The sequence below is a fragment of the Meriones unguiculatus genome, chromosome 19, assembly GCF_030254825.1.
Source record: "Meriones unguiculatus strain TT.TT164.6M chromosome 19, Bangor_MerUng_6.1, whole genome shotgun sequence".
NCBI lineage: Eukaryota > Metazoa > Chordata > Mammalia > Rodentia > Muridae > Meriones > Meriones unguiculatus.
In genome coordinates, this window is record NC_083366.1 from 11,705,065 (window position 1) to 11,731,439 (window position 26,375).

Genomic DNA, 26,375 nt, shown 5'->3' on the forward strand with positions numbered 1-26,375 from the left:
CTCAGCCCAGCTATCTTCTTCACCTGCTTATGGTATGTACAAAGAACAGACAAAAAAAAAAAACAAAAAAAAAACTCCAGCATGCATCATATCTGTGGTGAAATATTTAAGGTTTTCTCTCAGAGAGAAGATAAAGATGTCTTCATGACCAGTTTTAACCAGCTTGTCCTGGATATCATAGAACTCCTAATAAACCAAGAGAAAGTAATAAACTTAAAAAAAAACAGAGAAATTAAACATGATTTTTCCTAGACTCTCTGTCTATATATGAAGGAAACGCTCCCAAATAGATGTATTCTTTTTAATTACTAATGACAACAAAAACATAAAAATACGATTTTTAAAAGATAAAACCATTAGCTGCAACTTCAGTCAGAATGTCAGTTATAAAGTTTATTCTAAACTGTGTGTGGGAATAAAAGGGCAAAAGATTCTAGAGGAAAGGAAGATAGAATGATGTGCTCTCCTTGTTCTGTGGGACACTTTTGACACACAAGGATAAGCTGTGAAGTGCGTTAGCACAGGAGAGACAGGCAAAGTGACAATACAGAAAGCTTGGGACAGGTCATACACATGAACACCGGACTCAAAGAGGACTCTCTCGAGACCGAGGACTGAGGTGGGTTTTTTTCGTTTGTTTTGTTTTGTTTGAATGGCACTCTGCTCATTGGGAGAAACACAACTTAACCCATCTGTAAACAACATAACAAGACACCATTACAGCTGGCTCTGACTGTAAAGGAAGAAGAAAAACTTTTCCAAAAGATGAGAGCGTTACGACTTCACAGTTTAGATTCAAAAGACTTTTCTTTTCTTTTTTTTTTTTTTTTTTCAATGCAGTTTATTCAGGAACCTTGAACAATCATCTCTGACCCTGGGGAAAGCCAGCCCACAGCTTAAATAGCCTCTGGGTAGCCAACCCAGGCGTGCCACGTAGGCAATGCAGATAGGTCCACATACATGGAAGCAAGCCAGATCCTCAGCCTTAGCCAAATGTGGAATTGTTCGTGACAGAGAGCACTCACCATCGGGAAGGTGGAAGGCAGAAACCAGCTCCATCTTTAAGGCATAGCATTCTGCAGCTCTCTACAGTTCCCCCTTTTTGTTTTAGACACATCAGGCAAGAGTAGAGGTCTGATCTCTGATATTAGAAATAAATTGGGACTTTGTACCGATGTTCATTTAGGTGTCATCCACCCAAAGAGCATCAGACCCATCTGATACCTTTTTCTCAGAGGCGGGACCTGGGGCATCAACCCGCATGCAATCAGACATGCTCTTCTCTGGGTCGAAAGCGGCTGACCCTGAGTGCAGTGCTTAGCCTCGCATCCTGAGCGTATCATTTTAGCTTTTTATGGTATCCAACCATGCTTGGGGAGAATGTCCTGCTTCAATGGCTGTAAAGGCCTGAAGGATCATGGCTGCATCACACTGTTGTGAGACTCTAATCTTGCATATATACCACAGGCAAACCAAGGAGACCAACACCAGAAGGCCTGCTAACACTCCCATGCCCGCCCGTTCCTTCAGATGATTCATGGCTGCAGCAATCCATGTTGATAATCCTGTGGCTAGTCCTGCGTCCACTCTGGTAGAATTTACTGTTCAATCAGAGGATTGACCTCTTGCAGGAGCAAATTGATACCCTATGGCAAATCGCTCAACCTGGTTGTCAATGAAAGTATGCTGGACTTTGTGTCACTAGCATACAACATGAGAATTTTTCCTGTGCTGCAAATCTGTCTAAACAATTGTCGAGCTATATTTTAGGTAATTGGACTGGAGAATTCGATACTACGATGGAGCAGCTGAGAGTGGCCATTGTCACAGTAAATTCAAAAGACTTTTCAATTCACTCACTAGAAGCATTTTGCACAAATAAAAGAGTGAACTAAGCTTTAAAAAAAAAACTTTTCATCAAAGAACATCAGTAAAATTGTGAAGGCAAGTCCCAGGGTGAACATATTTGTAGTACATACATTAAAAAAGTGTTGTAATTTGAACATGTAAACAGCACTTTCAAATCAAGTTTTTTCAAACAGTTCTTTTCCTGTTACCCTTCACCTTGCTCTCTCTTGTTTGGTTTTGTGTTTGTTTTTCAAGACATGGTTTCTCTGTGTAGCCTTGGTTATCCAGGACTCCTTTTGTAGACCAGGCTGGCCTTTACCCACAGCAATCTGCCTGCCTCTGTCTCCCTGAGTGCTGGGGTTACAGGCATGTGTCACCATGCCTGGCCACCTTGCTCTCTTTCAAATGGCCTCTTTTTCTTTAATTGTTGGTGTGTGTGTGTGTGTGTGTGTATGCGCGTGTGTGTGTGTGTATGCGCGCGTGTGTGACAAATCACATAAATACAACTTAATCACTCTGTAAATCAAATCAATTTAAAAAGATAAGCAAAACATGAAATGAGCAGAGATGAAAGATGTTCAACCTCACTAATTTGGAAAAATAAAATTTTAAAATGCGTTTCAAAAATATATCCCTCTGATCAACTAAAAAATAAAAAGTGAATTCTGGTGAAGAACATGAAACCAAGGGAGCATTCCTTTTCTGCTATTGGAGTCTGCACAGTCTTTCTTGAACATTGCTTGACATAACCCATTCCATTGGATGGTTGGATACTGCATAATCATATAACCTACCTATTCTACTCCTTTGTGTTAAATCAACGGATGCTTGTACATCTGTAAAAATGTTTAACCACGTTCCCGGCAATATTTGCTTGAAATGGGAACAACTGAAATTGTCATCACAACAGAACTGATAGGACTGAGAATGTGACTCAGGGGTAGGGTGCTTGTCTCAAAAGTGCAAGGGCTCAGGTTCCATCCTCACCATAGCAACAGCAGAATAGAACTCTACAGCTAAGATGTAGATTGCAGTATTGGGCTGGGCTGGTGTACCTCAGAAGTACGGTACATGATTAGTACCCACCAAGGCTCAATCCTAACGCCATAAATTAAAAACAAATAAAAAATAAACAAATAAACAATAGCTTCTAAAATAAAATACCTGAATCAGTTACAATGAAAATAAGTGAACTATAGCTAGACATAAAAACATAAGTGACTCTCACATTATACATTTGAATAAAATAGAAAACATATATTATGTAATCAATAAATGTAGCTATAATTTGACTTCCCCTAACAGAAAATTCAGAACTAGAGCCACTCAGGGTGCAGCTGCTCAGGCTGCATTTTTTGACCTGAGTGGTGTTTGCCTAGGGATCTGTTTTGTGACATTCTGTTGATGTTACACAATTACGCTTCAAGCGTGTCTCTGTTTATGTGTGACACTTCAATGGAAATTTAACAAAAAGGGAAAAGATAATTATTCAATAGGTGACACATCTCGGGAAACAACAATTAAAAAGCTATTCTACCCAGATGTGCCGACATTTTATGAACTGAAATTGGAACTCCTGGGAAAGCCTCTCCTCCTTCCCCTTCTCCCAACTGATGATGTTCTCTTTCCCAGAACTCTGGGAGTCAATAATAACACGCTGGTCAGGCCTTCCCTGACTTCTGTGGAGCCCGAAATTCTTTCAGCCTGGGAATTTTGCCATTAGTAGTCCTGTCCTAAGGTCTGGTTGTCTGCTGGAAACCCTTTGAGCCCATATTTTACTGACATAGTTAGCATGTGCGGTAATAATGTAGATTGACATTCTTTACTCTTTATGACTCTGAAGTATACTTTATTATCATTCACAAGTACAGAAGTAATATGTGTTTTAAACTCTGAACGTCAGCCTAGCCCTCAAATCTTTGAAGAAATAGTTATCTTACGATAAGGGTCATACGCGTGTGTGCATCTGTGTGTGCGCATGTGCATGTGCATGTATTTGGAACAATTTGTAAGAAGATTACAGTAAAATAAACTTTAGGAAATGTTTTGGCCATACTGCTCTCTTGAAACTCAAAACCACGGCATTTTAAGACCTTGAACACTTGCAGCAGAAGAAATAAAAATTGCGTACCTCGGTCACTGCTATAGAGAAGCTGAAGCTGGGGAGAGTGGTGAGCAGGACACACATCATCAGAACAGGTCGCCTAGCAAAGGAGAGAAAAATAAGCAACAGCAGCATCCGAGCCCATCAACAGTTCCTGCTAACATCCTGCTAATCTTGTAGTTCCTCTTTCATTCATCGAGTTTTTTCTAAGAAGCTCTGCTTCCCTATTTCCATTTCCCAAATGTTTGAGTATGGCAAAAAGGAACATGTGCAGGAAAAAAAAAAAAAAGAATTATTTTCTCCAACAAAGGGGTGAGAATTTCCAAATAGCTTAACTAAGTAGTAGACTATTGAGATATGAAATAAATATGCCGTATTTTATGACAGGGGAAATTCAAATGGATGCTTAGCTTCTTGAATTAATGAGACAAAAGATAGTCAGAGCTTTTGGGTATGTGTGAGTGCAGGCACAATTGTATGGGCAGCTTGTGTGTAGGTCAGAGGAAAACAGGCATCAGTCCTCAACTTCAGCTTGGGGTAGGGCTTCTCGCTATTTTACCAGTCAGAGCCAGAGTCTCCTGTCTCTATCTCATAACTCCCCATAAAATTGCTAAATCTGGCCCTTCATGAGGGTTCAGGTTCTTCTCCTTTGGGGATAAGCCTTTTGTACTCAGTGAGCCATGTCACCATCTATTAGAGCTTTTTATTATAACAAAACATATATCTCCCCTTTTCCTGAACACCTTACATTCCTATAAAGAGCTCCTTGTTATAGGAAGCATTGAATAGTGTCAAAGTAGTAACAATCTCTCCTCGCTTCTGCCTCTCTTATCCCAGATCCATCTTAGATACAGGCGCATTTAGGAGCGGAGACAGCAGCCCTTCTGTAAACCATGCTCATGACAATCGGTTAACACTAGGTGCAATGGGTTTTTAAATAGGTATATCAGAACTAATTATTTTTGTTATTTTAATAAAATAAAAGAAGAAAGTTGGGAGCTGGGCGCCTGTAATAGCAGCACTAAGGAAGGCAGCGGCCAGCACATCTCTGTGAGCTTGAGGCTAGCCTGGTCTACAAAGTGAGTCCAAGACAGCCAAGGCTATACAGAGAAAGCCTGTTTCAGAAGAAAAAGAATGAGAAGAAAGAGAGGAAGAAGAAGAAGAAAAAGAAGAAGAAGAAGAAGAAGAAGAAGAAGAAGAAGAAGAAGAAGAAGAAGAAGAAGAAGAAGAGGAAAATAGGTTGTTTTGCTTTGTTCCTCAGACTAGAACTACATCCTGGGGTGTAAAGCTACCTAATGGACCATGACTAAGGGACCTTGCCTAAGGGACCATGGCTAAATGACCATGGCTAAATATGCATGGGGTCCTCTTCCTTATAACCCAGCTTCTAAAAGAGGATTATATCCAGAAGATTATTTCTTCTCTAAATAATCCCCTGAAATACTGCACTCATACTTTTAGTTACTAACATACTTTCCCCAGACACACAATACATACTGTACTTTTTCATTAGCTCTGGACTTAGATACCCAACTGACATTTCGACCTGAGTGCTTGAGGAAGTCCAGATTAGATATGTCTAAAAGGGAATGAAAGTCCTCACTATTATGCATCACCCCATCCTCCCTGACTTCCTACTGAAATCTATACCCACCCATCCTCCGCTCACACCATCACCATTGTCTCCATCTGTAACTTTCCTCCCAAGTTTCCACTTAGAGTTTCCGCTCTTGAAACCATCTAGCCTCTTCCTCTATTGATCTCTGCTTTATACCTTGAGACAGGGTCTCTCACTGATTCTTGGAGGTTGCCATGTCAGTAGACTCTGTGCCTGGTGCTTTCTCTGTACCTCCTGTCTCCCCACACACACTGCTGAAATTACAACAGCACACACACACACACACACACACACACACACACACACACACACACGACAAGTGCTTTTTATAGGAATGTTGGGAATTCAAGCTAAGTTTCTCATGCTGGCAACCTTACCCTTCTTGCCATCTCCCCTAGAGTCAGACTTTAAAATACAAAACATATTTTATCACCCTATCACCAAAGATAGAGGACTGGGGGCAGGGAATGGAAGACATGTGTTTAATGGACATAAAGATTCAGTCTTGAAAGATGAGAAGGGCTTATAGACAGATGGTTGACAGTGACTGTAGCTTAGCAACACAAACGCATTTGATACCTCTGACCACTACACAAAATGGTTAAGGTTATAAGTTTTATGTTAAGTGTATTTTACTACAACCACAAACATCTCTAATGGATGTACAGTGCAATTGGAATACAATGGATTCTTCCCACCCTGGCCCACACCGTCTTCAAGAAATCCTCACTCCTATTTTTCTTCATTTGAGATGATCTGCCTTTGCTGCTTACTTAGCTGCTGCTGGTCTGGCTTCCTGGGAATCTCATGCTCTCTCCATGATGGCTTCTCTCCAGCCTCACCTCAGGCTCCCACTCTCTGTTCCTCTTCTAGGGGCTCTCTGCCACATCTGCTTTGGTGGAGTCTGGCTCCACATTGTCATCTACTTCTTCCTCTTTGGTCCTTTCCCCACATTTCTTCTCGACCTGATTTGTGCCCTTAGCCTTTATGAGGATATCCTGCTAATTGAAATCCTGCTTATTTTCTTCTGTGTTTAACTACTTGTCCTCTTCTTATTTCTTCTTCTCACAAAACTGAACTTCAATGGCTTATTTTTTGTTTCCAGTATCTAAAATACTGTTTCTAAATCTTGTGTATAAAATACAGGTAGGAGAATCTTGCGATATCCCCTCAGAATAAAAAATAAATAATTAAAATAAAATATAGAACAAATAAATTGAAATTAACTCTTTTAAAATAATCCCATAGGTCTCCAACCTTCTTATAGAATTACATACAGTTATTCAAGAGGATTTTTACAATGCAAGTACCTGTCTACTGATCCATTTTCCAATTGTGGAGTGCCTAAAACCTGATGGAAATCACTTATAACAACGATGTAGTTAGTGTTTTCCTTTTCTTTCTTTTTTTTTGGGGGGGGGGTCAAGACAGGGTTCCTCTGTATAGCTCTGGCTGTCCTGTGACTCATTCTTTATACCAGGTTGGCCTCAAGCTCACAGAAATCTGCTTGCTTCTGCCTCCTGAGTACTGGGATTAAAGACGTGCCGCACCACCAACCCAGATATTTCTGTTTTCTTTAACGAGTGTTTGAAAGCCTTACTTACTTCTAGGTCTATTTTCTCTTTGTTATTTGTTGTAATTTTTTTTAAGTGTGTGGTAAAAAAGAAACTAGAAATTTATTATTTAGAAAGTTCTTACCCCATGTACTTTGGTGGGAAGGGTGACAAAAATACTTTCAGAAGAGGACAACAAGATTGTGGCTTGTGAATTCAATCAACATCAGCAGAAAGCCTTGGACAGAAGATGATAGACAAGGGACAAGATGAAGGAAGGCTGTTCCGCTTCTGGGGCTCTGGGAGGAAATGAGCAGATAGAGCTATTTGGCTACAAATTTGTTATCCCAGAAGAGGGAAGGGTGGCTCTGACTGGTTCAGGGGCTAAACAAGCTGAGGTTTCCTCTGTGACTTCAGAGAGCAGAGGCCACCGACAAGGAGCCAGCACCCTGGTGGGCCTGGAAAGTGGGTCCAGAGAACATAGCCTCCAGCCGCAGAACATCATCCTCATACCTTAAAATTGAATGGAATTTTCCTTTCTAAGTTTGCTCTTCCTTGGAACCCACTGCTTTCCCCTTTCCTGTTTACTGTTTATCTCTCAAAGAATCGTAATGTCTATTTTGTCCCACCATTGTATTTTGAAAGCATTTTTTTAAAAGAATCATATTTTTACTTATGAATTCGCATACCTCTCTCTCTTCCTCCACGCCCCTCCCCCCCCCCCCGTGTGTGCCTGAGAAAGCCAGGAGAGGCCTTCAGATTCCCTAAAGCTGGATACTGGAAATTGAACTTGGGTTTTCTGCAAGAGCAGCAAGCTTTTTTTTTTTTTTTTTTTTTTTTTTTTTTTTTAATGAAAGGGCTTATTGGGAGGGAAGGGAAGCAGAAAACAGTTAGGGCCTGAGTGAGCCATGAGGGCAAAGACTAAGAGAGATAGGGGGACAGAGACAGGGGGAAGGGAGTGCCTTGACAGAGAAAGGAGAGAAAGTCATTAAGAGAGAGAGAGAGACAGAGAGAGAGAGAGAGAGAGAGAGAGAGAGGAAAGGAAGGAAGGAAGGAAGGAAGGAAGGAAGGAAGGAAGGAAGGAGGAAGGAAGGAAGGAAAGAAGGAAGGAAGGAAGGAGAGAGAGAGGGAGGAAGGAAGGGAGGAAGGAAGAAAGGAAGGAAGGAAGGAAGAGAAAGAAAGAAAGAAAGAAAGAAAGAAAGAAAGAAAGAAAGAAAGAAAGAATCAGAGTGGCAGAGCCTGTTATACCTGAAGTACCTGGCCCAGATGATGTCAAAGGACTTGTCAAGTTGTCAAGACACTAAAGGTCCCTAAGGGCAGGCCAGTTGAATTGTCTGCACAATGTAACATTTCTCTTTTTTTGTTTAATTTTAAAAAATGAGGAACTAGGGAAGGGTGGCAAGGCAGGAATGAGTACATTGGACTGCTTCTCAGCAGCAAGCATTCTTATTTCATCTCTTTAGGTCCTGCAACCTACTTTTTGTCTGGTTTCATAGGGTCACTGACCCAGAACAAGTCCTTCCCCAACTTTTTCTCATAAAGTTTGAGGCACTTTGGAATGATGTATAGATGAGCTTTTGAACACAGAACTGATACTGGAAAGAATAAGACTTTCTGAGATGTTAGGATGAATGTACTCTGCAAGGAAAAATGTGAAGTTTCAGATTTCTAAGAATGGGAGGCTATGGAGTTAAGTTTGTACCTCAGTTATAGTTGAGTCCCTATTTGTAGTCCCTCAAATAAAAAATTATTTGAAAACAGTGTCCTTACTAAAGTAAAAAGTAAAGTAATTAAATTAAAATAGGATATCAGGATAGATCTTAAGTCAATATGACAAGAACATTTTTTAGAAGCAGACATGCACAAAGGACTACCTGGAGAGGAAAGACAGGAAGAATGTCATGTGACATGGAAATCAAGACTAGGGATTAGGAAGATGGTTGGTTACCACTATATACTTCCAAATGGACATGGAACACATTCTTCCTTACGGCTCTTCAGAAGGAACCAACATGGCTAACTTTTCAACTTCAGACTCCTAAGTATCTAAAATTTTGAGATGACAAATTGTTATGTCACTAAGCTCATACACTTCGTTCTGCAAGTCTAGAATATTGCAGAGTAATTCTAGAATAATGGAATTTCAGCTAGAGTTATCAGCAGCATCTTTGAATGTCTGCTTATAGTTAAACTATCAGGATGCCACTGCATACGTACAGCACAGAGGAAAAGAAAACTTGTGGGCATTGTGGCAGGTGAATATTGAAAAAGTACAAGCCCCTTGATTTTAACAGCCATGGTCATTGAATGGCCAGTGAAAAGACTCTCCTAAGAGTTGAGCCCAGGATGAGAAGACCAAGCTCAACCATAATGGGTTAAAACTTCCTGTTTGTGAAGCAAATTTGGCTCTGGGATTACTCATAGAGGAAGCTTGGTGGGTTGAGAGGTCAGATAATTACTTGGGAAATGATTCTCTGCTAAGAAACTTGTCAGATTCTCTTTTCCCCAAGTCATTAAATCAAAGTTTCCTGCCAGAAGGCTCTCTTGAATCTGGTCTTAACTACCCAAACAGAAGCACTCCTTCTCTACTAGCTTCTGCGTTGAATGCTGAGTACTGCAGGAAAACATGGTGTTTTCATCATTCAGACCCTGCAGAAGCCTCTCACTGACCTTGAAGCTGTTGATGAAGGCTTAACTAATTAACTCTTTTATCAGATTTGGTGTACCTGGTTTTATATTGGTGTAAGTTTTCTAGAAGTTTCAGTTATAATGTTATAAAGCTGGTGACAGGGCTGCGCATGAAGTCAATGGTATTGAATTGATGGTTGGAGTAGGTATTTATGTCAAAAAGGACATTAAGGTATAATATTCAGACATTAGAGAGATGGCCAGCATCCCACAGAGACTTCAAAACTGCTTTAGCCCAGGAACCACAGGCCAAAGAGGACTGGCTGGAATTCTGCAAACTGAAAAGCAAAGCAAAACAACAAAAACAACAGAACAGCTAGGGCCATGTCTGAGCCCAGTAGGGTGACATGACTACCTTCGTGTGTCTGAAAAACTCTGGGAGAGATACAATGTGCTCAGAATGAGAGACCAAAAGATAAATTAGCAGCTATTATTAAGACCTGAAGTAGGTGGGTGGAGAAGTCCAGTAATGCCCTGAGGGGAAGGACCGCCTTACTGCATTCTTTCACCACCCACTAGAGATACAGTTGCTAGGAAACTGGACCACCCCCCTAGGGAGGATGGTGTCCCTAGGGAGGGACACCAGATCATTAATGGCCTGGGAACCTTCCTATAGCCAATTGATTTCAAAATGTAGCATTTTGACCAATAGATGCTTGCCAGGCAGGAATTGCCCCTACCTTGGGCATGCTGGGATGGACCAGAATCTTTAAATCACCCAACTAACCTGGGCACAGCGCGCTTGGCTCCCACCGCTTTGGCGGTGGGGGGTGTGGGCCCAAGCTGAGGCTTGTGATTTACAATAAAAAGAACCTCATGTATTTACAGCGGAGTCTGTTTATTCCTGGTCTTTTGGGGTTTGTGAACTGGGCAGAACAAGAGAAGTCACCCTGGACTGCTTGTATTTTTTACAATGAATAAATGTGCTTACAGAATGATAGAGAGGTGGTATTGAGGAGCCACTGGCAGAAATCCTGGCCATCGCCAAGCTCACTAATATATAAAGTGAGGCAAAGTCTCAGAAGAGGATTGGAGGGAAGCTGCAAAGTGGCAGGTTTTGTCTGGTAAGTAAGGAAGACCATTCTGGTAATTAACTCCACAGAAAATGCTAAGCTCCTTGTTTTAAAGAAAGAGAAAACTGAGCTCTGAGATTTCTTCCAGCCATCAAGTTGAATTTTAAGGAACAAAGCTGATGTTCAGAAACCTTTATTCAAAAGGGATGCTGCTGCTAGGCACTGAGTACTGGCTCACAGCTTTAATCCCAGCACTTAAAAGGCAGAGGCAGGCAGATCTCTGTGAGTTCAAGGCCAGCCTGGTCTACAGAGCTAGTTCCAGGGTTGCTGAGGCTACACATACATAACATGTTCAGAAGTATGCATGGCACATGGGAAGTGATCAACCAACATTTGCTTGTATTCTGCTATGATGATTCATACTGCTACCATTACCATTGCCTAACACAGAGCCAACAGTAAAATCTCAACAAACTAAAGTGTCACTCAAAATACGGCCTTTCAAACTTTATGCTGCCACAGATTTTTGACACATCACAGTTTGAAACATCTGTGTTATAAAAAAGACTCAGGAATCCTGAAACACAGCTCTGGGTCCTGGGGCAATCTGGGAATACCACAAATCCTCCAGAGCTATTCTGTCCACAGTGAGCCAGCCCTCTGATCTCCTAGGAAAGGATCTTTTTCATGCATTGGCTTTTCTTTGTGCTATCTAGCCTCTCCCTAAGCCATATGAATGATAACAGGCAAGCAAGAAGGAATAACAATTGTAAAAGAACGAGGAAGTGTTTAGGATGAGTGAAAGTTCAGTCCGTACAGTTGACTTAGTGTTTGTCTTCAGCTCCACAACATGCTTCTTCTTCATAAAAGGAGAATTATAGCTACCTGGTCAATTTACAGCACTATCCAGTAGGCCACAGAGAAAAGGAAACCCAAAGTGTGTAAATGCAAAATTAACTTCTGAGGTTGGAATGGGTCGTCATGTTCAAATGTCAAAAATAAAAATAAAAAAACCTACAAAATTCTCCAAATTCTAAAAGCACCACCGTCAGCATCTACTTTTCTTCATGTTTATCATGATTTCTTCCATTTCTTAAGTTACTGTAAGGATTAAAGAAGTTCACATTCTGAATGGAGAACATCAGCTTATCTGGAGGTCACGGACACCGGTGTCTGTATGGAACCACTAGGCTAGCAAGCTTAGAAGCACAATCTTAGGCTGTTTCACTTTGAAAAATCAATATTTTCATGATTAGGGTGAGCAAACATTATTCTAGGTCATCATTTCTGGTGTACACTGCAAATGGTTTCCCTAAGACGTGACTTCCTGACTCACTATTCGCCTACACGCTCATGGGAAGCTTCTGCAGCCTTTTCTTGATAGGAACTTTGGTTTTTGCTTCTGAATTCTCCCCTTTCCTTGAGATATTCCAGTCTGCATTCTTCGTAGAAGGCTGGATCATTATAGTAAGCAGTTAGACAATCTTTCAATGCAGAATTTTCTTTCCAGAAATTTACTACCATAAGGTTTCCAGAGTCCTTGCTACATCCACTAAAATCTTCAACTTGTTCAGACACCTTTCTCTCGCCTTTTCTCTCATTATCTTTGAGAACAGAACATCTTTTTCAACATGTCTGAGACACTAGTCTTCAAGTTCAGTGCCATCTCATAGAGTGAAGAAGAAGCAAGCCACTCCTTATGCTGTTTTTTAAAACAAAAGCCCCCAATTGGAAACTAGATGGTCCCTGTTTGGTTCTCGAGAAAACTAAAGCTTAGAGAATATAAATAACTCACAGAACCCAGCATCAAAGCTGAGATTTGATTCTGTCTGCTCTTTCTTACCCCTGTTCATTGGACAGGTTCTTTATATGTCTCTGTCTGCTCTTTCTTACCCCTGTTCATTGGACAGGTTCTTTACTAGCTCTCTGGTACCTCCTTCATGAGGGACTTTCCAGGATGCTCTCACACAGTCTCATCAGTGCCAAACTGTGACACTGCATAGGAGCGACTATCTACCTGGTTACTGTTCAATAAATAATAAATTAAAACAGTAATGTTTGTGATCCCTACTATGTATATTAACAGGGTATTTTTTTGGCTATATTTATGTTGCAATTAAGGTTTAATACTCTGTACATGATTGCACTTGTATAAATAAAAAAATAACTTTGAGGTTGTAATGTCTCACCATGGTGCCTCACATGTTCAAATGACAAATGAGATCCTACAAGATATTGCGGGCAATCATATATGAAAACCATTGAAATCTACATCTTTGAGAGAAACATATTCTAATGCCCTTAAAGCAAACCATGCTTTACTTTAACCATACTTTACTTCAAAGTGAACACGAAGAAAAAAAAAAATTCCCAAGACAGAAGAAACTGCACAGAGTTGGACAGCTCTGGGCTTACAGACCCCAGACCCACGACAAACTACCCATGTCTCTAGACAAAGCTTTCACTTTAAGTTTCTGTTTCTCAGCAACACCCAACTTCACCGAGGTGCCATAAAGTCTAAATTTAGTTTTGCTGGGTGCGCAAAATGCCTGTAAGTTGTTTTCATGAACTCTTTTCTCTCTTTTATGACACTAGAAGGTTACTACAAGATAACGTTCATGAATGAGACATGAGGAAATAGTTGCAGAGTTCACTGAAATTCCAGATAAACTGACATCTATGTAAAACCCTTGACAGCACCTGTGGCCAGCCTCACCCACATGTAGAAACTAGGGTGTGGGAGATAGTTGTCTGGAAGAAAGCACTGAAAGATGAAGTTGTGGCAACAAACCAGGACGCTTTGATGCAGGGACTTCTTGGAGCTGGTGTATTAAGTGAAGTTTCAGCAGATACCAAAGAGGTGAGACTGCACTATGCACTAAAGATTGGGAACAAAGGGCTTCTCTTCTCCTCTATCTCACCTGCCCTATAGGCCCGAGACCGTGTTCATCAGAGATAGTATAGAACAGTGTTTGGGATATGCATTCAGGTAGGCCAAAGTCCAAAGTCCAGTTCTATCCCTTGCTAGACTGACTTTGGGAAAGTTGCTAAGTTCTTCAAGTATCAGTTTTCTTTGGGGAATATTAATGGAACCCTCATTAAAATATCTGATTTTTGAGGTAAAGTACTTATATGAGGTGGTTCAGAACTAAAAATAAAAATCCATGTATTACACAGGATCTGTGAAAAGGCCCTTACAGCTTAATACTCATTATTACTGATAATAAATTATATAGGAAAGTTTGCCATCTGAATAACATTTGGAACATAAAGTGCTAGAGAAATGAACTAATGTAAAAACAAAAATCAGGAAAACCAAGAGACTTGGGTGGGGCCTCTAAGGCGAGCTACTGTCTGCCAGCTTACTCTCACTGTCATCTGGAACAGCCATTATCTCCTCAAAATCCTTTGCTCATCTAACAGTCTTGGACAGTCAAAGGAATTCGGGGTATATGCTTGTTCCACCTCTAAGACACCCCTTTGGTGACACTGATGGTCTAGCCAAGGTTGAAAAGTCTCAGACTCACAACAACCACAAAATGATTAACTTCTTAGAGGCCTTGCCCTTAGAAAACAGTGGCCTGTCAAGGCTCAGGGAGCCACCTCCGGTGTCAGCACCTACGGATTCCTTGGTGAACCGCACCCTACTTCAGCTCTCTGTGTCAGCATCCTTCCAAAGATCACCACATTGCTGTATGTAGGGCTTTTGCATTTCTGCCCTAAATTATATCACAACTCAGCTCTTCCCTTTTCAAACTCACTTTATCTTCTCACCTGTGAAGTAAAATATCAGTAACAAAGAGAATTTAACTTATCAGGAAAATAAAGAAATCCCAGATGAGTGAGAGCCAGATCTGAAGATCTAAAGGGGAAAAACACAATAGTAACAGGGGTTGTTCTCTCAAAACTGACAGTTAATGACAAAAGGGTAATATTGTTGTTCTGTGTTTCCTTTTTTTTTTTTTCTTTTGAGAGTCAGGATGTCGCTCTGTAGCCCAGGCTGACCTAGAACCCTAGGATCCTTCTACTTCAGCTTCCTGACTGCTGGGCTTGCAAGCATATGCCACTAAGCGTGGCAACATCAAACCTTGATCAAAGGTACTTCTATATTACCCTACACATATTTTCTCTCTGCGATGGTTAGTAGAACTTACCACCACCTGAAACATTCTTTTTTGTTGTTGTTGTTTTGCTTTTAATCTTAGCAATCAAGTTGCCTACAACATCTCAGTTAATGAATGGCCAAATTGTACCTTAGACCAACAAAGTGCAATGTAAACGCTTAAAAAGAGACATTACTTTCAGTTTGGCATAAAAGTGAAATTCTGCATTCTAATCTTGTGATTATGGTGTGTGTAGAGCAACACTCTGAAGAATTTGTACAGTTTAGTGTACTGAGAAATTACTGGCAATATTCAAGCCAACACACCTCGTTAACATATGTAATTTGTTATTCAGAAAAAAATGATCATAGAAAATATAGATGATACCATATAGCATTAACATGTTAACATAAAAGATATAAAAGATATCACAACATCAATACATTTACAGAAGTTATGTATAATGTCATGATTAATCTTGTACAGGCTTGTGCTAAATTCACTTGCTTCACACACATATACACATCATATTCACAGATGAAAACATGGCAAGGACTCCCGGCTAGCACACTCCTTTACTTACCATCCTATAATTTTTTTGTACAGATGCCGTTTCTTGTATAAGACAACTTTTATCGGAACCCAGATCAAGAGACTCACTCCAGCCACATAGGCAATGGAGCAGGAAACGATGAGCCAATAGTGCGTCCTGTCAGGCGCATGCTTTGTCCTCTGATAGGCAGTTGCAAACTGTTCCATTATCACCAGGGTAGGGACAGAGAAGGCAGCAAACTCCAGCAGCTCAAAAACCAGCAGCTTGATTATTTTGCCAGAGGCCATCCTGAGAGGTGGCGAGCAGCAGCCAAGGACCTGGCACTCCCCTGTTGACTGTGACCAGCATATGAACACATACTGGCATCAAGTTCCTTGTACTCGAATCACTAGCCAGCGGTTTTATTCTTTTATTGACCCTCATATGGTTCAATGATCTGAGTTAACAGTCATCATTCTCTTAAAGAAACAGAACCACTGTGGGAGTGAGCATTAATTCCATTTACACGTCATTTACACATTTACACTATTACAAGTCAGATGAACTGTCAGGCAGGCAATACTGCTAAAAACAGAAGTTTGGGTTGTGTTGTTGTTTTGTAATGTAATGTTTATGGGTAATTTTGGCACAGAATTCCTTCGTATAATAGACAGCCCTTAATCAGATAGGACCACTAGATTAATGTGATTCTAGACTTAAAAAGAATATATTTCATTTACTAGATTTATGTCCATACTTCCAAGCTCCTGCTTTTATATATAAGTAAACTCATGCAGGGAGGCACTCAAACTCCAAGCCTTCGTCTTCAAAACTACTCTATAATTCTTCAAAGTTCTGAGGAAGGGAGTTTGCACTTATTTTATCAACTTCTTAACCGGGATCCCTCCTGAAACAGTCTTCATTCATTATTCCATGTACTGGTGTGCAACAAAAATTTGCACTGTTCGTCATTCACTGATCTGGAAACTGTCACACTATTACGAGAAGCATTTTGCCACATGAAATCACATGAAATACATAAAATGGATTTGTATCCATGAGGAATACTTCCTCCATAAAGCTTATTTGAGGCCCCATGGTGATCTTCTTCCTAGGTATTATGGTGTGAACATGAATGACAGGGCTCCTGCTCTGAAAGTGTTCATAGTCCAATAAGAGAGAACAAACCTATAAACAACAATAGAGCAAAGGCCAAAAGGATAAACTACATGACACAGTAAAGCTAAAGTGTAGGACAGCTTCATCTTTGTGCCATGAGAAAGTGAAGGAAAGATAAAGGCTGACTAAGATGAATGAGGGGTGTGGGCACCTCTGCAGACAGAAAACCACAGAGGTGAGGGAGCTGCAGGGCTAGCAGGGGCTAGAAGGTGACGTCAGCATGCTCCACTGAATCCCCCCAAAGTAAATGTCCTTTATGTGTAGAGCAGTGACATGGAAAGCATTAGAAAAATAGTGATGTTTTCTTTTTTGTTTTGTTTCTGTTTTGTTTTTTGAGACCGAGTTTCTTTGTGTAGCCTTGGCTGTCCTAGAACTAGCTCTATAGACCAGGCTGGCCTTGAACTCACAGGGAGTTCTTGCCTCTGCCTCTGAGTGCTGGGGCGAAAGGCACACACCACCACCACTACTGCCTGGCCCTAATGTTTTCTTTTTAATTTATTTTCTAGCCTCTCTCTCTCTCCTTGTCCCGCCCTCCCCCCCTCTCTGTGCATGTGTGTGTTCAGGAGTACAGACAGTTGTAGGCCACCTGATATGGGTGCTGGGAACTGAGCTTGGGTTCTCTGCAAGGGCAGTTCTTAACCACCTAGCCATCCCTCCAGCGGTGACACTCCCTGTCCACACAGAGCCCAATACTACGTGAATAAATGTTGACTATATTGCTATCCACTGGATATCTAACGTATGCAAATCTCTACAGTCCCAGTGGGAAACAATGCAAACGCACAGTCGAACCTGGAAATCTTCATAAAATGTGCTGGATGGATCTAGGCTGGGAGACATTATCCCCAATTCCTCCTCCACCCTCCTTTAGCCACATCCACCTGGACAAAGGGCACTGGGTTGTAGACCATACAGTAACCTACCTAAGACCTGAAGTCCCCTTGGCCCATCAGGCTCTTTCTTTTGGGAGTGTGAACTAAGAAACATGGGGAGTACCCTGGCTTGTTTCTGTTACTACAATAAAGCATTAACAAAACTAACTTGTGGGGAGGGGTGTCTCATCTTACAGCTTACAGTCCACCATGAATGAAGTCAGGGCAGGAACTCAAGGCAGGGGTCTGGAGGAAGGAGCTGAAGCAGAGGCCATGGAGGAGTGCCGCTTACTGGCTTGGACTCCCGGTTCATTTTCAGCTATGCTTTCTTATACTTCTCAAGGCCACTTTCCCGGAGATGACACCGCCCCAGTGTCAGACCTTCTCTTATCAATCATTAATCAAAAAGAGAACATGCCCTTGTGGACTTGCCTGCCTGTGAGGAAAAGAGGAAGCCCCGAGTGTATAGAGGCCTGAGTAAATGTGTTCTTGGCATGGCATGGGCATATCAAAGGCCTCATGCCTTGGATCCATAGGCAAAGCCTTCTCTCCCCTCCCCCAGGTGGGGCTCAGAGTGGCTAAGCACATCTGGTCCATGTGGACGCTGGGAAGAGAATGCCCACACACACACCCTCTACAACCCACGCCAGATGTTTAGAGCCTGAACACTATTCCTCCACAGAAACTGCTCCTGCCTTTAGTCAGCCGCATGCAGTAACCCTGCTGTTCAACTGTATACACTAAACACGGTGAGCTCCCTGGGTACCGTGATTTCTCCTTCAGAGATCCCAGGCCAACTGATTGCAGCTTTTCTATATCCTTGAGTCCATGTGTCAATCATGTTTTTTATTCCCTGTCAGATCAATCCCTGGCTGCCATATGGCTCAGTCCCTACAGGGTGATCTGATGAAAGCATTTTCTCAGTTGAGATTTCCTCTTCCTAGATGACCTAGTTTGTCTCAATTTGACAAAAAAAAAAAAAAAAAGACAAAACAGCATCAGAAGAACTGGGTAAGGTAGAAGGGCCATGATTTTCAGTCAGAATTAGAGCAACTGTATAAACTAACTGTATAAACTCAAACTATCAAATATTAACACATTGTTAATATTTGATCACTGCGATGGCTCATTGATCAACATCAATTTGACCTAGGAGGCAAACCTCTGGGCATAGCTATGTGAGATTGTCTTGCTGAGGTCAGCCTCTGGCCATGACTGTAATGGTGGGATGGTTTGAATTTGCATGCACCCCACAGACTCATATTTGAATGCTTAGGGAGTGGCATTAGGAGGTGTGGCTTTGTTGCAGGAAGTGTGTCACTGGGGGTGGGCTTTGGGGTTTCAAATGCCCAACCAGGCCCAGTGGCTCTCTCTTCCTGCTGCCGGTCAAACTAGATGTAGAACTCTCAGCTCCTTTTCCAGCACCACAGTGTCTGCCTGCATACTGCCATGATTCTAGGCCTGATGATAATGGACTAAACCTCCAAATCTGTAAAACAGCCCCAACTAAAGGTTTTCTTTTGTAAGAGTTTGCTGTGGTCATGACATCTCTTCACAGCACTAAAACCCTAAGACAAAGAGATGATCTCAGTCAGTCTCAATGAGGTGGGAAGGCCTGCCTATGAGGTACATATAGTGTCATCCTGGGTCCCAGACTGAACACGAAGGAGGGAGCCAGCTAACCACAAGCGGTCATCTCTCTCTGCTTCCTGATTGGGAATGGAGTATGACAACTGCCTCGAGCTCCTGCTGCCGTAACTTCCCTTCCATGATGGACCATATCCTCAAACCATGAGCCAAAATAATCCCTTCTTCCCGTAAACTGCTTTGGTCAATATATTTTATCACAGCAACAGAGAAATTAGCTTAGAAGGCCAAGACAGCAACTATGTGATGAATGAATAAATGAGCAGAGGCCAGGTGCAGAGGGAACAAAAGACTCAGTAAAAGGATGATGTTAATCCAGAGAGTAAAATGCCTAGGAGAGACTGATAAGGAGTAAGCAGAACAAGAAACATCCATCTTAGTGATGCCTCAACTGTTCATACAAACCCTTAGGAAAGAGAGTCATTGTTCTTTGTTCACATGTACATGTGTGCATGCACACAAACTGCATGCATACACACACAGACACAGCTTGCTGTGAACATTAAGAAAAAGAGGTAAGGTTTAGGTGCAAGGGATAAATAACATTCAGAACTGACATGCGCAAAAGCTGTTGGTTCAGAAGGAAAGAACACCGAAGGAAATGTAGAAATCGGAGGATGATTCTCTGAGCTGAATGTGGACCTCTGCTGCTCCTGACTCATTGGCTCCTTACTGCTGTGGCATTTTCTTTGTGTGGGGCAATGGAGAGGCACCTCCTTTGAAAACTGTTGCTAAGAGTGTTTGTGTTCTACAGACAGAGATGGAGGAGGTGGAAGAAGTGAGGTTCAGAGACTGTGATTAACACTATCAGGGTCACAACCTCATCTTTGCTTTAAAATGTTATAGTTTTAGATATTCACATAAATTTAAAGTCAGAAAGATACCCATCAAACTAATAGTGTTAGTGCCTGGGACATAGGGAGAGCAATATACAAGGAAATTTAAAAAGAAATTCCACTAGTATCACTGTCATCTAAATATTTCATAAACCTAAGGAGTTAGGAGAAAAATTTAAAATAAGAACAATATATTTAAAAATCACTGCAATCAGGCTGGAGAGGTGGTCCAACAATTAAGAGCTGTTCTTGTAGAGAACTCGGGTGTGATTCTCAGTACCCACTCACAGTAACTCTAATTTCAGGGGACTTGACACCCTCTTCTGGCCCCCAAGGGCACAAGTGTGCGTGTGGTACACAAGCACTCAGCCAAACACTCGTAAGCATAAAATAAAGATAACTTTAAAATAATTATTGCAATTGAATGAAGTTTGCAATAGATGTATGTATGTGTGTGTGTGTGTGTCTTTCATTTACCAATTTACTTCCCTCACTTTTCCTTATGCAGAAGCCAGACAAACAAATTTCACTTCCACTTAACCTATGAATGGAAAAACTAACCAGAAGCCAACAGCCATGCAGCCAACATCCAGCAGGAGAAAGGTGCATCACAGCATCTCCTGGACTGAACTGGGTTGCTGTCCCCTGTTCTGGCAGGAGAGCTCAGAAACGCTGCCTCCATCCTTTGACGCTCACCCTAAGGACTTTCTCCTGACCAGCCTTTCTCTAGTCACTTTCTGCGAGCAGAATGAGGCATTTCCTCCTTTGCACCAAATACTCCTGGAGACCTCCTCAGCTCACAGTTTTATCTGACTCTACCCTGGTTTGCAGGCGGGAGCGCCACAAAACCCTTGAAAGCAGGAAACATCTGCCTTGTCTATGTGTCATCATTTCTCAGCACAGCAGCCAGCACGGAACAGAGCCTTAGCACACATTCATGGAAGGAGTGAATGAAGACAGAAAGGGAAGCAAGAGCAGCTGCCGAAGCTGCAGCTTCAGTCATGGCGAACTGCTCTTTTATTCCGGGAGAATGCTGCTCCTCACACTGCCTTTCAGGAAAAATGGCCCAAGAGCCCTCTGACCCCATGTAATCTACTCACTTGGCACACAAGCTCGATTTATTGCCTTGGTCATACTTAAGCCTACTCTGTCTCCTTCCTTCATCACATGGTTCTTTGGAGTTCCCCCAAAGTCAGAGAGGGAAGACAAAGCCTAGGACGGCTGCAGAACTAATGTCATGGTTGATGTTAAGAAATGGTTCTGGCCCTTTGCACACACTGACAAAAGCTTCTCTATAAGCTTTCTTTTGCCAGGACTACTGTGTCTCCCAAAATTTTCCAACATATGTGCCCTCAAAAACATATTCCATGACAGATCTGGGCACTAACAACGGTGATCAGGAGAGAACTGCCTGGTGATTTCACAACCCTCAGTGATTTCAGTCTTCACCCACTGTCTCATTTGCCCGAATTATAACTAATAGACTGGCAGGCAAGGAAGAGATCTGAATGAGGGACAGAGCAACCAGCTAGCTTGTCAAAAGGAAAGAATAGCACTATGCTAACAGTAAGCTAAGAGGAATACTGCCAGAGCCAGATTTGGAGACAAAGGCTCAGGAGATACAAGAGGGCTTCACAAATCACCTACCCTCCCGTGGAGCACTGTCTACTTCAGTCCTGCCCTCCCAAACTCCCTGACGAATCTGCTGCACAGAACAATGATCTGAGAGGCTTGTGCCCTGGCCTGCACTTGCCAGCCAGGCTGCCTGTCAGAACTTCCTGACAGAGAACACACTTGGCCTCTGAAGCTGGATTTGCGGTGGAAGGACTGACCCCTGTGGTTTGACTTCACTTCCACGTAGGAGTGTTGATGCAGTGCTTTTTATTTTAGTAAGCAGAAGATATCATTCTGCCCAGAGGAACACCTGTTGTCCACCCTGCCAACTGCCATTTCCTTCCTGCAGGCAGGAAGTCAAAAACTGAAAGTCTCTAAAATTGTTAGCGAGAGCATTTGTAATCTCAAGGTTCATTCATTGTTTTCTGCAGAAGGTCTGTGAGACAAAATGTACACACTGCCGAGAATGTTCTGGCATGTCTGAGGTTCGTTTCCTGTGATCTCATGGCGGTGAAGTGTATAAAGTCAGGACCTGGTAACAGTGACACTACTCTCGGGATCAAGCTGGATCTGCAGAAAGGTTGGGGAGGAGGTGGAAACACGGCCCTCCCCTCGGCCTAATTTACAGTTTCTAAAGCTCGCTGAGCCTCATAAGCAGGTGTGAGCAAATAAATCACTAGAAGTCCTCTTACTAAGCTCGTCACTCCATGTGCTCCGTGCCCTTCCACCGACATTACCCTCTCATAGTTTACGCCATCCTAAATTTAGCATGTGATCACTCATAACGTCGTCTGTCCAGATGGTAAATACTTTAAGCCACTATTCAAGAACCATAGCAATACCATGTTCACTTTAGAAGCCTGCTCATATGGACTGTGCCTGAAGCCAAGAAAATGCAAAGAAGGCTCTTTACTTTTTAAATGCTTTCCTTTCGTGCTGCCTAGGTCTTAAATGGGAAAACTAAAACACTGCCTCCCCATCCCTCAATATAACCCCCACACCACTGACAGAGAAGGCCGGCAAGAGATCATGAAATACGACAGCAAAGAAAAAAACTCACTCTCTGCAATGATTCTTGATTTTGATTTTGATTTTCAGGAGACGACGAAGCCAGAGTTCACCTGTTAGGATTCAGAGTAATGAATTCCCACAATCAAAACTCACCTAAATGTGCCTGCATCCCTAACTGACTAACATGAATTCACTCCCAAATTCACAAAAATGTGTAAGGCTAAGTTTTCCAAACTCCCACTGTTGAGGTCTTAATTGACAAATTTTTGTTTCAGCTAAAAATCTTGGAAGCACTCAGTAGGATTGCTAAAACTCAAAACACATGCAGTTGATATCTGAAACGAGGTCAAAGCAGTTTGCCTAGAAAGCAGTGCTCTTTGACACCACTGGGTGGCGCAGGATTTGTTTTATTTAAGCCAGGCTTTACAGTTAGTTCATCTAAAAATCAGCTTTTTTAACGATGAAGACTCTACGAAACAGGAGTCTAGCCTAGGTTCTGCACACCTTAATCATGTACAAGTCCCTGAGTTTACACTTCAGCACTGGAAAAATAATCTAAAGTAAAACTTAAAAATATATAATAAATAAAACTTAGCCTAAAGGTGTGAGTCTTATATATCATACAGTTTCATCTACCTATGTAAACCTGGCCCATGGGTACCAGTAGACATTGGATCAGGTAAGTCAGAGCCGTTCCCCAAAGACCACCTTCTCTTCACCTTATTCAGACAAGCTCAGCATCTTCCTGAAACCCCAACCCCATCCTCTGCACCTAAATATTCTATTCCTCCCTTTTCACGGCTGTCTTCAGCATCCTTCAAACACTTTGCAGATAAAAGCTTCAGTCCCAGCAATTCAGGTTGAATAGCTGTCGCCCAGACATCTAAGAAAAATCAGCCACCTCCCAGACCTTCCATCTCAATGACACCTACTTATCTAAATGTCAACATCTCTCTGAAGTTTCCTACCACTTTCTCTGCCTCATTTTTTTATAACTTAACAATAATGTCATATACATTGTAGTTATTTATTATGTTAGTTGTCTGTTTTCCTAATTAGAATATGTTTCTTGAAGGAAAGTGGATTTTTTGTTTGTTTGTTCATCTTTACCAGTTTTAATCTCTGTTTATAATCAAGTCTATTTTGGTGCTGCACATGCTAAAATGTCAAATCTTTGCTAAAGGAGTGACTTATTTCTCCAGTGAGTTCTCTCTGTGCTGCCTACTCTACTGGCCATTCCAGGCTTTACCTCTGGTAGGAGAGATAGGCATCTATATCTGCAGGAAATTCCAGAAGGAGCTCAGTGGGGAAGGCCTGAGGCATTATGGGAGCAACGCAGGAAAAGGCATTGAGCAACCAGGTAAAATTTCACAAAAGATGCAGGTGCAGTGGGGCACGCACTCAAGAAGCAGAAGCAGGAGGAGAAAAGAAACATTTCCCATGAAAAAGGAACCCTTGCATACTGCTAGATGGAATGTAAATTAGTGCAGCAACTATGGAAATCAGTGTGCAGGCTGCTCAGAGTACTAAAAATAGAACCATCATGACCCAGATAAACCATTCCTGATCAACATCGTACTGAGACACTTGCGCACGCCTGCTTACCATCACTCTACTCATAAAAGATGTATCGAATCAGGCTAGGTACCCATCAGTAACTGAACCGATAGAAAAAATGAGGCATACATACACAATGAGGGTTTCTTCTGCCTTAAAGAATGAGAGCTGGGGGAGATGGCTCACATCTGGAATCCATGCACTTGGGAGGCCGAGGCACAAGGCCTGCTGCTAGTTAGAGGCCTGTGTGTTCTACGTGAGCCACCCCAGGCCACAGAGCCAGACCCTGTCTCAAAAACAAACAGGCTTACAAACGGCATTATGTCATATGCAGGAAAACGTATAACGCTGGATGGAGATCATTATACTAACAAGTAAGCCAGAAACGTAAACAAATATTGCCATGCTTTTTTCATGCAGAATAAAGATTAAAGATTTGTGTGTATGTTGAAAGTAATGGGCAACTATGTGAAGAGATAAGGGAACTAAGTGGGGGAAGTGGGATGAATATGGGAAAAGTACATTGTATGCATGTCTGAAAATGCCATTATACTACTTATTATTTGGTATGCTAAGAATTTTTTTAAACTTATATTCCCAAAGAAAAAAAAGTGAGTATATACCATGTGTGTCTTTCTGCTTCTGGGACAGCTCACTCAGGATGATCCTTTCCAAGTCCCCCCATTTACATGCAACTTTCATGATTTCCTTGTTTTTCATTGCAAAGTAATACTCCATTGTATAGATATACCACAATTTCTGCATCCATTTTTCAGTTGAGGGGCATGTGAGCTGTTTCCAGCTTCTGGCTATTACAAATAAGGCTGCTACAAACATGGTTGATCAAATGTCCTAACTGTGTACTTGAGCCTCTTTTGGATATATGCCTAGGAGTGGTATAGCTGGATCTTGAGAAAACGCCAGATTGATTTCCAATATATAGGATAAACCTACTAAAATCTGTACATCTAAAGAAACTAATCAAGAAAGAGGACCCTGACTAAAATGCTCAATCCCCATCCTGAAAGGCAAAGAGGATGGACATCAGAAGAAGAAGAAAACAGGAAACAACCTAGAAACCTGCCACAGAGGGCCTCTGAAAGGCTCTGCCCTGCAGACTATCAAAGCAGACGCTGAGACTTATGGCCAACTGTTGGGCAGAGTGAATGGAATCTTATGTAAGAAGTGGGAAATAGTAAGATCTGGAGAGGACAGGAACCCTAAAAGGAGAGCAACAGAACCAGAAAATTTGAACACAGGGGTCTTCCCAGAGACTAATACTCCAACCAAGTACCAGGCACGAAGATAACTAGAACCCTGCACAGATATAGCCCATGGCAGTTTAGTGTCCAAGTGGGTTACATAGTAATAGGAAGAGGGACTGCCTCTGACATAATCTGATAGGCCTGCTCTTTGATCACCTCCCCCTGAGAGGAGAGCAGCCTTACCAGGCCACAGAAGATGACAATGCAGCCACTCCTGATGATATCTGATAGACTAAGATCAGAAGGAAGGAGAGGAGGACCTCCCTTATCAGTGGACTTGGGGAGGGGCATGTGTGAAGAAGGGGGAGGGAGGATGGGATTGAGAGGGGAGGTGGGAGGGGCTTATGGGGGGGATACAAAGTGAATAAAGTATAATTAATAAAATAAAATTGAAAAAAAGTGGTGTTTTTCTTCACTTTCACAAACAAGTCTACAACAGGGCCAATGATCCAATTGGCTTTTATTTGTGATTCATGAATCAGGATGGTGTTCCACTCAACAGAATGGAGTAAGAGCCCCAGTGAGCTAAGCAGAGGACATGGGCACCACCGACATATGTGTTATTTTAAATCAGGTCCCTAGAGGCCAAGGAAGACAAGGCATCACCACTCTGGCTCAGGATGGCTCAGGAGCCCCTTTGTTGGTTTTCGTGAAGCAGTTTTTGTTGCTGTTTTAGACTGGCCCATTACTATGGTTCAATGAGATTGCAGTACAGTACCACAAATTCCATTCTAGTTTGGTCTGGTCTGCTAGACCCTAACATAGGAGCCCCTTCCAATTGACCCTACAAGTTTTATTTAACCCTTGGCTAGGTGTATTTTTTCAAAATCCCTAGAAGAAAATGCTGTTGAATTTGCTGATGTGATGACCAAATTCTCTTTTGAAGCCAGTGGTTCTCAACCTTCCTAATGCTGTGACCCCTTAATACAGTTCCT

At 41.9% G+C, this 26,375-nt stretch overlaps 1 protein-coding gene and 1 pseudogene across 1 annotated transcript in view; both read right to left on the bottom strand.

Moving 5' to 3' along the window:
• Tmem236 (transmembrane protein 236) overlaps positions 1–17,147 on the bottom strand; it is a 41,842-nt gene extending 24,695 nt beyond the window's left edge. The window contains exons 1-2 of the mRNA XM_021658286.2: positions 15,511–17,147; positions 3,980–4,052 (exon numbers count right to left, since the gene is read on the bottom strand). Of these exons, the coding sequence (XP_021513961.1) occupies positions 3,980–4,052; positions 15,511–15,767 (330 nt within the window). The 5' untranslated portion in view covers positions 15,768–17,147. The remainder of the gene's footprint in view (positions 1–3,979; positions 4,053–15,510) is intronic.
• LOC110561774 (COX assembly mitochondrial protein homolog) lies at positions 12,168–12,458 on the bottom strand (annotated as a pseudogene).
• Positions 17,148–26,375: the final 9,228 nt, after the last annotated feature.